The sequence below is a fragment of the Camelus dromedarius genome, chromosome 14 (genome assembly GCF_036321535.1).
Source record: "Camelus dromedarius isolate mCamDro1 chromosome 14, mCamDro1.pat, whole genome shotgun sequence".
Taxonomy (NCBI): Eukaryota; Metazoa; Chordata; class Mammalia; order Artiodactyla; family Camelidae; genus Camelus; species Camelus dromedarius.
The window spans coordinates 22,028,418-22,045,229 of record NC_087449.1 but is presented as its reverse complement, the minus strand read 5'-3'; the positions used below and the strand labels follow the sequence as shown (position 1 = coordinate 22,045,229).

At 36.4% G+C, this 16,812-nt stretch overlaps 1 protein-coding gene across 1 annotated transcript in view; it reads left to right on the top strand.

Moving 5' to 3' along the window:
• The first annotated feature begins 1,073 nt into the window (after nt 1-1,073).
• Nucleotides 1,074-16,812, top strand: part of PDE4B (phosphodiesterase 4B) — a 377,558-nt gene continuing 361,819 nt past the window's right edge. The window contains exons 1-2 of the mRNA XM_031465322.2: nt 1,074-1,181; nt 6,036-6,274. Coding sequence (XP_031321182.1) covers nt 1,140-1,181; nt 6,036-6,274 — 281 coding nt within the window. The 5' untranslated portion in view covers nt 1,074-1,139. The remainder of the gene's footprint in view (nt 1,182-6,035; nt 6,275-16,812) is intronic.

Sequence of the window (16,812 nt, the reverse complement as noted above, 5' to 3'; positions counted from 1 at the left end):
GGAGTGAGAAAATATAGGAGCTTCTTGAGCTCAGCGTCGATGCAGGCCATTTTCAATGCCGAGAGCTTGAGAATCCACCGTTTGGAGCAACACTTCTTGGGTTCAATGATTTCTATAGTTATGCATCATTTCCAGTTCAATTCTGCAGACTCAGAATTCTTCGTATTCTCTTTTAGATGATCATATGCCTGAGCTTTAAACTTGGGCTGGTGTTAATAGCCTGACTTTTTATAAACCTGTGATTCTTTTTCTCTGGAGCTGGCACAGGCAGGGTGTACCCTTAAATTTTGGCAAGTGTGATTGAGGTTCTTTATTTCTGGAGTAGCTTCCAGTGATCTACAAAAACGCAGATGTCATGAACTGCAGTGTCTCTACTTCTGAGTGGCCAAGTTTGTGTGACTTAACCCAGGGAACTGTAGCTCTTTCTCACTACTGCTAAAATTCTCAATGATAAACACTTGTCTATGTATTTATACATGTAAGAGGTTTAGACTGATGGTAAAGTGGAAATTAGGATTTTTTTTTGGTCTTGCATATTTTTTGTATTGGTTTATCTTTCTTACTTTTCCTTTTTTTTTTGACAGTAGTATCAATGGGTCATATTCCTTAAATTCTAAATCTGCCATGTTTTAGCCATGTTACCTTGGCCGAATTATTTTTCTGATCCTCTATTCTCTCGTTAGAGAATAAAGAGAGGAAAATCATCTCACAGGTTGTTATGGGGATCAAATGAAATATGGGAAAGTACTTTTTAAGTATAAAGCCCTTCACTAGTACATATTACTTCTATATTCTTAAAGGTCATTGATTATTTGGGAGCCTAATTGCTACCCTCTATTCTTTTCTCTCCTCCCAAATAGCTTTGCACTGATGTCTTGTATTTTTGTATTTTGTGAACCTCCTTTCTCATATGTCAGATTTAATTGATTTGGTAAATTGTGAAATTTACTTATAGATGTGCGTTGTATACATTCAGATGTTAGTTTGGAGAATACAGATAAGCCACGTATTTGTATTTAACTAAGGAAACTGAACTCTTCTTTTTTGTATGTCTTTCCTTCCCTGTAGGTCTTAAAAATTGTCAGCAAAGCTGCACTGAGTAACAGACATCCCAAGAGGGGCTGTTTTTCACCTCTATAATGAAGAAAAGCAGGAGTGTGATGACAGTGACGGCTGATGATGTAAGTTCCCAAAGTCAGAGTTGCTGGATTCCACCCATTTTTGGTCTACTCAGTGAAGAAGTCGCTCCATAATTCTGTTCCAAGGTTGGGCAAGGTTTAACAGCACCACTCTGTCATTAGGTGTTTCTATGATGTGGACATTGCCAGCCCTTGGACCCAGTATCCTGTGAGACACACTGACCTCTCTGCAGCTTGGAAATGGGCTCAGTTTGAGCTCTGTGGTTTTCATTCACAAAACCACCAATCTGTGGTGTCTGCACATCCTCACTCTTAGAAACTTCTCTTTCCACCTTGCTTGCATTGTCAGTTTCCTGATGACTTTCTTGCACACTTTTATCCACGTACAGTTAATCCTTGAGAGTCACCTCCTGTGGTGGGGTCTTTGACAGCTGCTTGTGAGAAGTTTGTGATGTGCTCATCGTCTAGGACTTGGCTACTCAAGGGTGGGCCTCAGACCAGCAGCACTAGCATCGCCTGCGTATTTACTAGAAATGCAGAGTCACAGGCCACATCTCAGACCTACAGATCAGACTTTATTTTAACAAGTTCCTGGGGTGACTAGATATATACATTGCATTTGAGAAGCCCTGTTCTGGGTCACTTGAAGAAGTCCGTAAACTCATCATCTTCATAGCTTTACATCCTGGTCTGCTGAGATTAGCGTTTTTGTTTTCAACTGACCAGTCCCTCATGAATGTGTTATTTTAATTGTCCAGTACTTACTCAGTTTCTGGCTCTAATTAAGCTAAAAATTATATGCCACTAATGAGATGTGCCAAGGGAAGGAAGGAATGGAGGATAGAAAACAGAAGTAATTTTCCTTGCTCTCTGTAATAGCTCATCTTGTTGTTAAGCTGCTATTTCACAGATGGGGAAGGGGCTGGGAGGAACTTGAACTTACTCGATTAATCGTGTAAACTGGGATCTTTTAGGGAAAGGCCCAGTCTATTAGGATTTCTCTTCAGTGTGAGCAAATAGGAAAACAACATTAATTAACATGATAGCAACAGGTGATGGTTGCACTCAGCCTGAGCAGGGGACCTTCTGGGCTCAGCTCGCTGTGAGTTTGACCTTCTCCCCTGCTGCCTGGGCTCTTCACCTCACCTTTCAGGCGGGCTCTGTTTGTTTCAAAGACTCAGCTTTGCTTTCTGTGCAGCACTCACATTTGGGCTGCTCAACCCATGAACTCTTGGTCCATTTGCCTTATGTTCCAGCAAACCCCTTGGCAGGCTAAGTGAGGCTAATTTTCAGTTTTCTTCTCTGTCTCTATGTGGGTTCTTTCTTTAGAAGAATAAAATTAAGCAATGTATTCTGTCTATGAAAGACGAACACTGATTTTTTTTTTCTTTTTCATTCGTTCATTATAGTAATAATCCTAATCCTCTCTGAGGTAATGGTTGTCACAATCAAAGTACAGGGGAGGTTGCATAAAAGAATGTGCAAAAAAGAAAAGCACATTCAAAGAATACTAACCGTACCCAGAGTGGATAGTTATTACCTAGCTTTGTGCTGTCCAACATGCTAGCCACTAGCCGTATGTGATTACTAAACACTAGTCTGAATGGAGGTGTGCTAAAAGTATGAAATACATCTTGGATTTTGAATATATGTAATAGTACAAATAGAAAAGAATGTAAAATAATTCATTAATAATTTTTAATATACATTACATGTTGAAATGATATTATTTTAGACATACTAGGCTAAGTACAATATATTATTAAAGATAAATTCACCTGTTTCTTTTTTAATGTAACTACTAGAATATTTAAAATTATACATTTGGCTCCCATTTGTGGCTTGATCTTTATCTCTAGTGGACAGTAATAACCTAGAACTTTTCACTATGAACTTCAACCTTTTGAGTGCAATACAGAAGGTCATATCAAATATTACACATAGTATCTCTTCCCTTACAAGAAAAACAATTTAGCTGATATTATATTTTCTATACCACACTCTTGAAGAAAGTTTCATCCTTAAGTCAGGGATATTTTATTATAGTCTCATTTATTTATTATATTTTCATTTATTTCATCTTAAGCGAACAGTTACTCAGTGAATTAAATAGTCACCTAGAATTAACTTAGCACCTATTATGTGCCAAACACTGATTATGTTCTAGAGATTAGAATTCTTGTCCCTTTGGAGCTTATATTCCAGAGGGCAAGGGAGAAATAAATCAATAAGTTGTAAAATAATCCCAGGTATGATAAGAGCTATGCAGAAAAATGAAATTGGTCAAGGGGCAAAGAATGATTGGATAGTGACAAGAGCGTGCATAGAAGGATAACATGAAGAGATGACATATGGACAGAGAGGACGTATGAGCAGTGAGGGAGAGAGCCCAGTAAAGATCTGGGGGAAGAGCATTTCCGGCAAAGGGAACAGTGTGATTTCCAGAAGTAACATTCAAATTAAGGTTCTTTTCCACCCAAAATCTTTGATCTGATGAGTGGTACAATCGGCCAGAACCAGGCTGGTTAAAATAGGAAAATAAGTCCAAGACCACAGATTCAGTGGTTTAGAATTGACTGAATTAGATTTTGCCTTTGAGGATGTTAGCTAATTTGGGGGAATAATTATGAGTATGAATTAGAGAGTTTGAGGCAATTATAAATAACTCAACATGGGTTAATGAGTGTTTGTAAAACAATGTTAATGTTTTCAGTACTTAACTTAATTTCTAAAAAAGCCATTGCATTATGTTCTTTGGTGGCAGTACGTTTCATTGAAGTCTTTTGAAATAAATTCTTTAAACTCAAAGAATGACTTCATATCTGTGAATTCAAGCTTGTTTGCAAGTCAGTATAGGAGATATTTTGTGGTAGGTATTATTTTGTTACTTTTCAAATAACAGGTATCAGATAAGTACTCATATAGTTTATTCACTACAATTAAACCTGGTTGGTAATATTTCCTTTTCTAAAAGAGGAAAAAATATCCAATAACTTTATTTTAAGACTGTTGTGGTTGGTGGCTTAACTAAGTGATACCCTCACTTCTGTTCTTTGGTGCAATGTTTCTTGTCTAGGTGGTGAAGTATATCCTTAAGACTTTGCTTTCCAGGTAATCAGCACTTTCTTTACACATGTATTTGGATCTAGACTGACTTATAATTCTAAGTTCCGACTTTTAGTTTGTTCTTGAATCTCTTTAGGAAGACTTTGAGTCTCCTAAGACTTTGTTTCTTTAGTCTGTTTCTCCTTCGAGAAAGGAACTTACATACACTATGTTTTCCCCTCAGCCTTTTATTTCTAACACACACACACACACACACACACACACACACACACTCTGACCACAGAAAGTGCTAGGCCTACAGTAGATTTAATATAATAACCAGTTACTAAACAGTTTATTTTTTAACTGAACAGTCCAGTGTTCTACTGGATACATTCCAGAATATTTCAAACTCTGGAAAATTCTAGATTGTTTTATCTTCTTCCTGTTACTGAATTGCAATTCTATGGAATTTCAAATACATAGTATTCCAAAACTGTTAAGTTAAGCACCAGAAAATATGACCATATCCCATTTACAGCTGGAGAGAGTGGGGCCCCTGAAAATTGTCCGGCCTATTCATGCCCAGATTTTCATCATGAAAATGTGGTTTTGTGTGGATGAAATAAGCATAAATCACTAGAATATAAGTTCTGTCTCTTTTTGCTGTTGTATCCTTCTTAGGCAGCATAGCGCAAAACTCTGGTAGGTGTGCAGCAAATATTTGTTGAATGAACCCAGCTAGAGCCTTGAACTTGAGTTAATTATTCTTGTATGAACTAGTATGGGGATGGGTGGAGGAGTGGTGGGTAGAGAACTTTTGTTTGTTTAAACCTAAGGATTCCTGGTCCCAGGTTCTCCTAAATCTATTCTGAAAGGCTAAAAGAAAGTACCTGCCTTTTTAGGGCTGAGGAATGACTTCCAGTTGAGAGACCTTAGCTGGTGTTAAGACTTCTATTATTGCTTAAGATACTAGTGGAGAGTGACAGTGATAACTTTTAAACTCCACGTTGCTGCCAGTGGCCATTTGCATTGCTGTAACATTTTCTGTCTTTGAGCTGGTATGAATGGTGAATCAGGCAGAGGCTCCATTACTCCCCACAGTACCAGGAACCATAGTCACCAAGAGATACAGGAAGAATGAGTCACACTTATCACTGGTTATAATGCAATGCCTCTATCTTCTCACAAGTATTTCATTCATGTCAGCATTAGGGCGTGTGTGGAACACATGGCAGTTCAGTTCAGGGCTACATAAAGTATACTCTTCTTTTTTGTGAGCTCTTGTATGTTTGACCAAACAAAAAACACCCTAGTCCTGCAAAGACCTTTTATAAGAATAGGAACAGTCACCCGCAATTTTCTGTATATTGCTGACCCGAGATAGAAAATATTTTTACTTCAAAACATTGAAGAAGAAATGTTATGTTTTAGCTAGTGTAGTTTGTTCTCATGTTCTACAATGATAACATTGATATCCAAAATATATTTCAATGATAAGCTTTAATTTTAGCAAATTAAAAAAAAAAGAGAAAGAAAAAATTTAAAAAGAGAAAGAGAACAAAATCCCTCCAATCTAACATGCTATCACTGGCAAATATTATCTGTAGTCCTAAAGATCACTAAGAATGTGCAGTTGATATGTTTAAAATTTGAGAATTGGCCCCCTGTGCCTTTGTTTCCTCTTAAGCTTTTGATGTCAGTGTTAGAGTCTGATTGTGAAATAACGAATGAGGACTTTGAGCGACAGCTTGATCATCTAGTTTCTTATTTTACTCCAGTGTGCATCGTCTTGAACGTTTGAATTTCATTTTCTTTTTCTTCTTTTCTCTTTCCCTGTGGTTCCTCTAGACTGTGAAAGATTATTTTGAGTGTAGCCTGAGTAAATCCTACAGTTCTTCTAGTAACACGCTGGGGATCGACCTCTGGAGAGGGAGGAGATGTTGCTCAGGAAACTTGCAGTTACCACCACTGTCCCAAAGACAGAGCGGAAGGGCCAGGACTCCTGAGGGAGATGGCATTTCCAGACCCACCACGCTTCCTTTGATGACGCTTCCAAGCATTGCCATCACAACTGTGAGCCAGGAGTGGTGAGTAGCCCCCACGTTAAACGTCCCTTCCGAGTTGCATTTTCCAGTTGCTCCAAATGCAATTTCCTGTTTTTAAAATGTTAGTGTTTGTGGAACAACTAAGGCTGTTGACCTTTTGAGAATTTGCTTCCCTTTGCGTAGCAAAGTGAGGCCTCTTAAACAGGGGAGATACATTCTACCTCTTAAGATTGGAAGGGGCCTGTATTGAAGAAAGAATGAGATGCATTTTCATTAATATCAGGGAAAGCAGAATTACGGCCTATGATCTGCTCTTTTTTAAATGTGTCAGTATGTGTCGGTGTGTTTTAATTTAGAAAAGTAGAATCCTAACAGAGTCCCTGAAGGAAATATATATATGAAATATATGTATAAAAAGGACAGGAGACATTCTTATTGCTGTACTCAAGATATAATTACTCTTAGCTTCTTTTTACTACAATCTCACTTTACTAATCTCAGTTTGTGATGATCTATAAAATAAAACATTTCGTTTTCAATCAAAAGAGGAATGAAAATTGTACTATGAGAGATGCTTGGACTATTTCACAGTCTGTCTTTGTGAAAAAGGCTACTTTAATCTAGTGTTGAGAAGTTAATCAAGTACATATCATTCATAACTGTGGTTAAAATTGTGCCATGACACTTTTTCAAATGTGTTTTTTTATCACATATTTAATATTTAGCATTTTCTCTTTTTTTCCTTTTTTGCTCTACATAATTTTCAAATATTTTCCAAGAATGGCCTGCTTACATAATACAGGGTTTTATCACCAACCTGAAAAATATTTTGGCTATATTTTATGTGAGTTTGAATTATATAACAAGGTGCCTTTTTAAAATCACTGTTTAAGTCGTTTGTTAGGGAGGGCTTAACATGTTAAATCAGAGTACAGTATCGTTGCAGTGAATCCTTACAATCTGTGGATTTTATGGTGTGCCATTACCCTTTCCACATGCGGAGCTCTCCGTTCCTGTTGAGTAGTCCAAGATGTGCTCATTGAATGATGCAGGGAATGTTGTAGTTGGTGCTTATCAAATACACTAAGAATTTGATCACTGAGACTTCAGGTAGCACAGTTTATTAGCATGAAATTGTTCATTAAATGGTCTGTATGGGATAGAAAAGCATGAGAATACATTGTCGGGGGGAAATGGGTTAAAAACTTGAAAAGCATTGATTTATATCTTCTCTTCAGCTGAATTAAAGTTGGACTAGTCATAACCAATCATTGAGAACTGAAATGGGCATAGTGCCCCCATATCGCTTACTCAGTCATGTGACTGACGTGATTAGTCCCAGTTTGCTTCTGCATAACTGCAAATTTCGAGTCAAAGATTTCCAAGGATTTATTTTTCGGCAGGTTGGCGCTGGTGCAGTGTTACCAGTTGTTGCAATATTGAAATGCTTCCATACCAGTTGGTAAATAGATGCTTTCCTGAGCTCTCTGATTGCCTCTATTACTACCCTAGACTTTTCCCCAGCAACTTAAAGAGGTGATGACTGGCACAACACAGAGTCCAATTTTGTAGCGCATCGTTGGTGCTTTATCTGTTAGAATAACACTCTGGGATAAAATACACCTTGCAAAGTTTGAGTTCATTTTACTCAGAGACCCTTTGGGAGTTGTGGAATTGTTCCTTCTCTATTTAGAAGTACTGAATCCAGACTCTGGCATTCAGGGCACGCTTGTCTACCTCTCTAGTTTGAATATATTCATCTGTACAAAGAGAGTACCTGTACTCACCTCATAGGCTGTTGTGAGGACTAAATATGATAAATCTCTATAAAATACTTGGTTTAGTAAAAAATGTATGTCAGGCAATCAACAAACGTTAGTTTCTCTTCTCTTGATCATTATGCACTAAAGCCTTTTGAAAATTAGAAACCGTGTCTCAAGTATCAGTAGCCTCATGCTGGGTGTCAGTAGTTTAGGGTGAAATGGAGGATTTAGCCATTATCCAGAGAGGTTGTTACGCCGTCAGCCAACACCATGTAGTAGAGATTCATTCATAGCATGTCTGTTTTTTTCAATTACCTGGATACTTTTTAAAGTATGAGAGTATTCAGTCATTGACTCCAAATTGATTTTTAAATATAAGTACCTAAAAACATTTCAATACAGCCTTTAAAAATACTTCCTTTGGGTTATTGATTGTTAAAGGTAGGTGGAATTGCTGGCTAAGGAATCTAATTGAAAGATCATTTGATTAGAAGTGAGGAGGTAGGGTTACAGTTTTTAATTATCTATAGTTTTTTAACCTCAGAATACATTAGAGTTTTTGTTGCAGTCAGTCTTTGATTTAGATTTAGATATTTACCAGTATCTTTGTTTTAATTCTTTCTTCTATCTCAGACCCTCTGTTTGGGATCTCTTGCCTTTTGGCTTGAAGTAAGTCTTTCAAAATTTAGTCTCACTTTTTTTTCTCTGAAAATATTCTTATTTTACTCTCAGTCTAGATAGTGGTTTTTTGTTTTTGTTTTTGTTTTCCATTATGTAGCAGTTTCTTTATTTCTACACTTGTCCACTTGCCTTCTGGCTTCCATTGCTATAGTTAGGAAATTGGCTGTAAGTCTAATTGTTTTTCCATGTAAATAATCTGCCTTTTTTGGGGAGAGGGGAGCTCTGGACTTCTGAAGTCCATCTTTGATGTGTCTAGGAATGGGTTTCCTTGTATTTATCCTATATGAGATTTACTGGACTTCTTGAATGTGTAGATTGGTGTCTTTCTCATCAGACCTGGAATATTCTTTTTCATTATCTCTTCAGATATCTTCTCTGCCAGTCTTTTGCTCCTCTGCTTTTGGACTTACAATATTTTGGACCTACTTCTTTATCTTTCATTTATCTTAATCTCTTCATTTTGCCTTTCTAGTCTGTATTCTGGTAATCACTTTTGATCTGCCTTCTGGTTTGCTAATTCTCTTCTCAACTACATTTAGTTCGCTATTAAACCTATTATATTGAGTTTTTTCAATTTTGATTATTGTACTTTTTATTTTTAGAGTTTGTGTTTATTTAATTTTTAAATATGCTTAGGTAATTTTATATAATTTTATTTTCCCTGCATATGCTAGTTATCTATTACTCATAACAAATAATCCCCAAACTTAATGGCTTAAATTTGACAAATGCATTTCCTGTGGATCAGGAATCTAGTTGTGGCTTAGCTGGGTACCTCTGATTGGGTGTGGCACAAGGCTTCTATCAAGTTATCAGCCAGTGATGCAGTTATTTCAAGGGTTGACTCAGTGGGTGGGATCTGCTCCAACCTCACATGATTTTTGATACATTCAGGTACTTGCTGCCTATTGACCGGAAACATCACTTTTTTGCCATGTGGAACTCTCCACAGGACTACTCATAATGTGGTAGTTGGTTTTTTATGGAGCAAGGGCTTTGATAGATAAAGACGAACCAATAGAAGGTGAGCAAGATAGGAGTCAAGGTCTTTCTCGTGACATCCCATCACTTTTACACATTCCATTCATTAGGTCTAACCCACAAAAAAGGAGTGGGGGGATTGTGCCAGGGCAGGAATATGAGGAGGTGGGCATCAGTGGGGACCAATTTAGAGGCTGCTTTCCATATTGCAGGTATTTTTAAGCTTTTAAAAACTTCTTTAAATATAGCAAAAATAATTTAAAGTGGAAATATATTTAATATGTTTGAAAATTTTACAAATTCTTACCAGTTTATGAAAATTAAATGTTTCAGTATTCTAGTGTTTAATATCTATTTGGTTGCCAATGCAAAAAACAATCTGTATTGCATTTCACACATTTTATATCTAGATTTCTGTATATACAACTTTATCGGTAATACCGGTTCTTTGATATTGCAGAATGTTCTGTAGTTTTCATGTTCAGCTGTTGAAAATACTGTACAGTTTGTGAGTACCTCAAGAACCATGAGCAAGAACACAGAGTGATGTCAGACAATGGATGCTTGGCACTGCTGGAAAATGATGTGTTTTAAGAGAATCTTTTGCATTCATTCTGTAGAAGAGGATATATTTAAGTAGTTAGTGTTTTCTTTTACTTAAATCTTTCCCCATATTCTGAAGTCATGTCTGTCTCAGTGTAGCTTATGGCAGAGATCATAAACCTTTAGGTATAAAGACACAGTGGCCTTTTATGTTGAAGATTGGGGCAAGAAATGTAGTGAAGTCTTTCTCTTGGGCATGGACAGTTGAAATACCCTCTAAAGTTGGGCATGGTATGGGGGGAACGCCCACTCTTTCAGGAGATATTGTATTCCCTGCCACAGAAATCTGTCTTTTCCTCCATTGCCTGAAGAAAATGATGACAACAAGAAAGGTGTAAGCCATTACTACAATATAACATAATGAGCCAAGCCACACGTGTGTGCCTGCACACACACACACACACACACACGTGAAGAATTTAAGGAAGTTGCCCAAACTTGTATTAGTAACAGTGAGACTTGGAATTCAAGCCCAGGTCTGCTGCACACAAAGCTTGTTCTGGTGCTCCAGCCTTGGTCACTCAAATCCAGCTAATGTTTGGCTTCTTTGTGGAAGGCCGCTCTTCCTCTTTTGAACTTTGTAAACATAATTCTGATGTTACAAGTAACACATCCGTTAGTCACCTGCTGGATTATAGCTAGTCTCCTACTGATCCCTGACTTCTTTGAGGACAGGGATTGTGTCTTTATTCATTTCTGTATTTCTGAGACCTAACAGCATGCCTGGAATGTATTAGGAGCTGAGCAAACCCATTTTAACTCAATTAAAGGGAATACTAAGAAAGTTATTGATTTTAAAAAAGAAATCTGTCTCTACTGTAATTCAGCAAATGCAGAACCGTTAGTATGGGCATGACATCCAGAAGTCACTCAAATGTCTCTGGGTTCCAAACTAATTAGCCGCTGAGATATTTTAAGCGGAGATTCCACAGTTTCCTTCAATAGTTGACTCAAGGCCACTCCATGCTGTCAGCAAATTCTTCCTGATCTTGAACCTGAAGCAGTAGTTTCTAAAATGATGTGCTGCGGCTCTGAGAGAGCTGCTCTAAGTGCCGAAGTTTCATTCTTACCCCTGGGGCATATTTAAGGTTTGAGAACATCTTAACTCAGCACTTTTTAAAGAGCAGTATTTTTAGTTTCTTGGCTGAATGGTCCTGTTTTAATTCAGGAAACAAAAGGGTTGGTTTAAATAACAGGGATAGCATCTGACTGTTTCCTCTTCCATCAGCTATTCCCCTTTGCAAGCAAAATTGTTCACTCCTTTCTCCGTATTCTCAAAGCCCCTTTATTTAAGATGTACGTACACGCCTGCAGGCACGCACATGCACACACAGAGTATTTCATTGTGTATGAATACAGTTTTAAATGTAGGTATACAAAGTGATGCAGACTGTAGATCCTTGATTTTCTCAGGGTTTTCTCCTTGTGTGGTTCTCCAGTGACGTTCCTGTGACAGCAGACTTTCAGTAAATGTTTGTGAAATACCTGAATGATGAGTGAGATAAAGTGAGGTGTGGGGCTTGAGGTAACCTCGTTACCTTTGTTTCTACTGTTGTATTACGTGCACATGTCTACCTGGTACATTTGCGGAAGATTTTCTCTAAGAGATATGCACTGTGACAATGCTGGCTTAGAAGGTGTACAGCTTGAACTTTACTAGGAAACACCAAAATATTTTTCAAAATCATTGAAAATCTACATTCCTACCAGCAGTACATTCCTACATTACCTATACACTGTCTGACTCGGCATTTTCAGACATCTTGGTTTTTGTCAGTCTAGTCAGGATGTAATGGTATTTTATGGTGGCTTTAATTTGTATTACATAATTAATAATGAAGTTGAGCAAATTTTCCAATGTTTATTTGCCATTTTTTAGACCAGTTTTAGGTTTACAACAAAATTGAGAGGGAAGTACGAGGACTTCCCGTGTATCCTCTGCTCCCCCACTCCTCACTTGCATAGCCTCCCTCGTTATCAACATCACTCTTTAGAATCGTAGCTTTTTTAACCAAGGATGCATCTACATTGATGTATAATCACCCAAAGTCCATGGTTTCCTTTAGGGTTCGCTTTTGGTGTTGTACATTCTATGGATATATATCCATTACTATAATATAATTCAGAGTTTTTGTCCTAAAAATTCTGTATATTTTGCCTATTCACCCCCACAAAAAAAAACATTGACTTTTTTATTGTCTCCATAGTTTTGCATTTTATACAAATCATATAGTTGGAATTGTATGTATGTAGCCTTTTCAGATTGGCTTCTTTCATTTAGTAATATGCATTTAAGTTTCCTTCATGTCTTTTCATGGCTTGAAAGCTTGTTTCCTTTTAGTTGTGAATAATACTCCATTGTCTGTATGTCCACATTTATTTATCAGTTTATCTACCGAAGGGAGTCTTGGTTGCGTCCAAGTTTTGACGATTATGAATAAACCTACTATAAACATCCTTGTGCAGGTTTTGAGTAGACATAAGTTTGTACCTCTTTTGGATAAATATGGAGAAGCATAATTGCTGGATTATGTGATAAGAGTATGTTTTGTTATGTAAGAAACTGCCAAACCATCTTTCCAAGTGGCTGTACCGCTTTGTATTTCCACCAACAAGCATGAGACTTCCCGTTTCTCCACATCTTCGTCAGCATTTGGTGGTATCAGTGATCTGGATTTTGGCCATTCTAGTAGGTGTGTAATAGTATCTTGTTTTAATTTGCATTTTTCTGATGACATATGTATGATGTTTTCATATGCTTATTTGCCATTTGTATATCTTCTTTGGGGAGGTGTCTGTTAAAGTCCATGGCCCATTTTTAAATTGGGTTGTTTATTTTCTTATTGTTGTGTATTAAGAGTTCTTTATATATTTTGGATAACAATCCTTTATCAGATGTCTTTTGTAAAGATTTTCTACCAGTCTGTGGCTTGTCTTCTGGTTCTCTTGATGTTGTCTTCTGCAGAGCAGAAAATTTCAATTTTAATGACATACAGCTTATCAATTATTTCTTTCATGGTCTGTGTTTTGGGTGTTGAGTCAAAAAGCCATCATGCTATTCAAGGTTATCTAGGTTTTCTCCTATGTTATCTTTTCAGAGTTTTATAGTTTTGCATATTACACCTAGGTTTTTGACCCATTTTTGAGTTAATTTTTGTGAAGAGTGTAAAGCCAGTGCCTAGTTTTTTGGTTTTTTGTGTGTTTTTTTGCATATGGTTTTTATGTTGTTCTAGAGCCATTTGTTAAAGAGACTATTTTTGCATCATGTATTACCTTTGTTCCTCTGACAAAGATCACTTGACTGCATTTATGGGAATCTATTTCTGGGCTCTGTCTGCTGTTCCACTGATCTGTTTGTTGATTCTTTCACGAATATCACAGTTTCTTGATTACATGCTTTATAGCATGTCCTGAGGTCAGATAGTGTCATTTCTTCAACTTTGTTCTTCCCCTTCAATATTGCATTGGCTATTCTGGGTCATGTGCCATTCCATGTAAATTTAGAACCAGTCTGTTGTTATCCATAAAGTAACTTACTGGGATTTTGATTGAGATTGTATTGAATTTGTAGATCACATTGAGAGGAACTGACATCTTGACAATATTGAGTCTTCCTATCCATGAACAAGAAATATCTTTCCATTTATTTAGTTCTTCTTTGATTTTGTCCATCAGAGTTTTATAGTTTCCCTCATATAGATAGTGTAGATATTTTATTAGATTTATACCTAAGTATTTCATTTTAGGGAGTGTTACTGTAAATGCTATTGTAAATGGTTTTTAATTTCAAATTTTACTTGTTCATTGTTACTATATGGGAAAGCAATTGGCTTTGTATTAACCTTGTATCCTGCAACCTTGCTATGTTTTTTATTAGTTCCAGAAGGCTTTTTGTTGTTGTTGATTCCTTTGGATTTTCTGTGTAAATGATCATCTCATCCATGAACAAAAACAGTGTTATCTCTTCCTTCCCAATCTTTATACCTTTTATTTCCCTTTTTGCCTTGTCACATTAGCAAGGACTTCCAGTTCAATGTTGAAAAGAAGTGATGAGAGGGGACATCCTTACCTTATACCTGATTCTTAGTGAGAAAGTTTCAAGTTTCTTACGATTAAATATGACGTTAGCTGTAGGTTTTTGTAGATAGTTTATCAAAGTGAGAAAGTCCACTCTATTCTAGTTTACTGGAAGTTTTTGTTATGAATGGGTATTGGATTTTGTCAAGTGCTTTTCTGCATCAATTAGATATTATCATCTGAATTTTTTTGTTTTTAGTCTGTTGATGTGATGGATTCCATTAATTGATTTTCAAGTGTTGAACCAGCCTTGCATACCATTTAATTCTATTTGGTTGTTGTGTATAATTCTTTTTATACATTTTTGAATTCAGTTTACTAAGATTGTGTTGAGTATTTTTGCATCATTATTTATGAGAGAAATTGGTCTGTAGTTTTCTTTTCTTGGTATATATTTGTCTGTTTTTGATATTAGGGTAATGCTGGCCTCATAGAGTAAGTTAGGAAGTAGTCCCTCTGCTTCTGTCCTCTAACAGAGATTGAAGAGTACTGGTATACCTTATCCCTACGTGTTTGGAAGAATTCACCAGTGAACCTGTCTAGGCATGTTGCTTCCTGTTTTGGAAGGCTATTAATTATTGATTTAATTTCTTTACTAGATATAGGCTCATGAAGATCCTTTATTTCTTCTTGTGTGAGTTTTGGCAGATTGTTTCTTTGAAGGAATTGGTCCATTTTATGTACCTTATCAATTTTGTGGCCATAGAGTTGTTTATTACCATTTGTTTTTTATCTCTGTGACATGCTTGCTTGTGTATTTGGTTCATTTTTCCATATTTTATTCTCTATTAGTGATTTCCAAGAATTCTTTATGTATGCTTAAATACTTATATATTTTGTCAGTTATATGTGCTGTAAATATCTTTAGTGTAATTTTGTATATTCCTGATGTAACAAACTTTCCATCACTATATAGTGACTCACTTTAGTGCTGATAGTGATAGCTATTATAATAATATGCTAATAATGATAGTCTGTTTTGTCTGATATTTTTTTCTTCTTTTTTTTTTCATTATGTATTTGTCTAGAGTGCCTTTTCCCATGTGTTTGTTTTCAAAATTTCCATGTCTTTATGCTCTAGGAATGTCTCTCATAAATACTGTATATCTGGAATGGGTTTGTATTGTGTTTTTCATTCCAGCCTCCTAATCTGTTTTTTGAAGGGCAAACTTAAGTGTTTCATATTCATCATGATTATTGATATCATCAAGATTGTTTCTATCGTATTCTTCTCTGTCCCTTTTTTCTTTTTCTTTTTCTTTTTTTAACATTTTTTATTGATTTATAATCATTTTACAATGTTGTGTCAAATTCCAGTGTTCAGCACAATTTTTCAGTCATTCATGGACATATACACACTCACGGTCACATTTTTTTCTCTGTGAGTTATCATAACATTTTGTGTATATTTCCCTGTGCTATACAGTGTAATCTTGTTTATTTATTCTACAATTTTAAAATCCCAGTCTATCCCTTCCCACCCTCCACCCCCCTGGCAACCACAAGTCTGTATTCTCTGTCTATGAGTCTGTTTCTGTCCTGTATTTATGCTTTGTTTTTGTTTGTTTATTTGTTTGTTTGTTTTTGTTTTTGTTTTTGTTTTTTGGATTCCACATATGAGCGATCTCATATGGTATTTTTCTTTCTATTTCTGGCTTACTTCACTTAGAATGACATTCTCCAGGAGCATCCATGTTGCTGCCAATGGCATTATGTTGTTGGTTTTTATGGCTGAGTAGTATTCCATTGTATAAATATACCACATCCAGTCACCTGTTGATGGACATTTAGGCTGTTTCCATGTCTTGGCTATTGTAAATAGTGCTGCTATGAACATTGGGGTGCAGGTATCATCCTGAAGTAGATTTCCTTCTGGATACAAGCCCAGGAGTGGTATTCCTGGGTCATATGGTAAGTCTATTCCTAGTCTTTTGAGGAATCTCCACACTGTTTTCCATAGTGGCTGCACCAAACTGCATTCCCACCAGCAGTGTAGGAGGGTTCCCCTTTTATCTATGTATTTTTCTTCTTTTGATTTGTTTTGGCTGCTTGAAATAGTATTTACCCAGTTTTATTCTTTTTTATCCCCACTATTCTTAGTGGTTATTCTTAAGCCACAACCCTCCAAAAAGCCTCAAGACCTTCAAACATTTTCCTTATTTATTGTGTTATTTTAGTTCTGTCCTACTTTTTTTAAACAACTGCCACATATCTGATAGTCTTATTATATCGTTCTGTGTTTATTTGGATTAAGTCTACATGCTTCCATTTTGTTTGCTCACTATTTCCTCTTTCATCATAGATCTGTTGCTCTGGGATTATTTTTACTTTTGAAGTGTATCCCTCAGGTGTACTTCAGAGAAGGTTTGGTGATGGTCGGAGTTTGCCTTAACTTTCAGTCTTTCTTAAGAGATTGTTTTATTTGATTGACAGTACTGGGCTGACAGTCGTTTTCTCTCAGAAGTTCTACCTGCT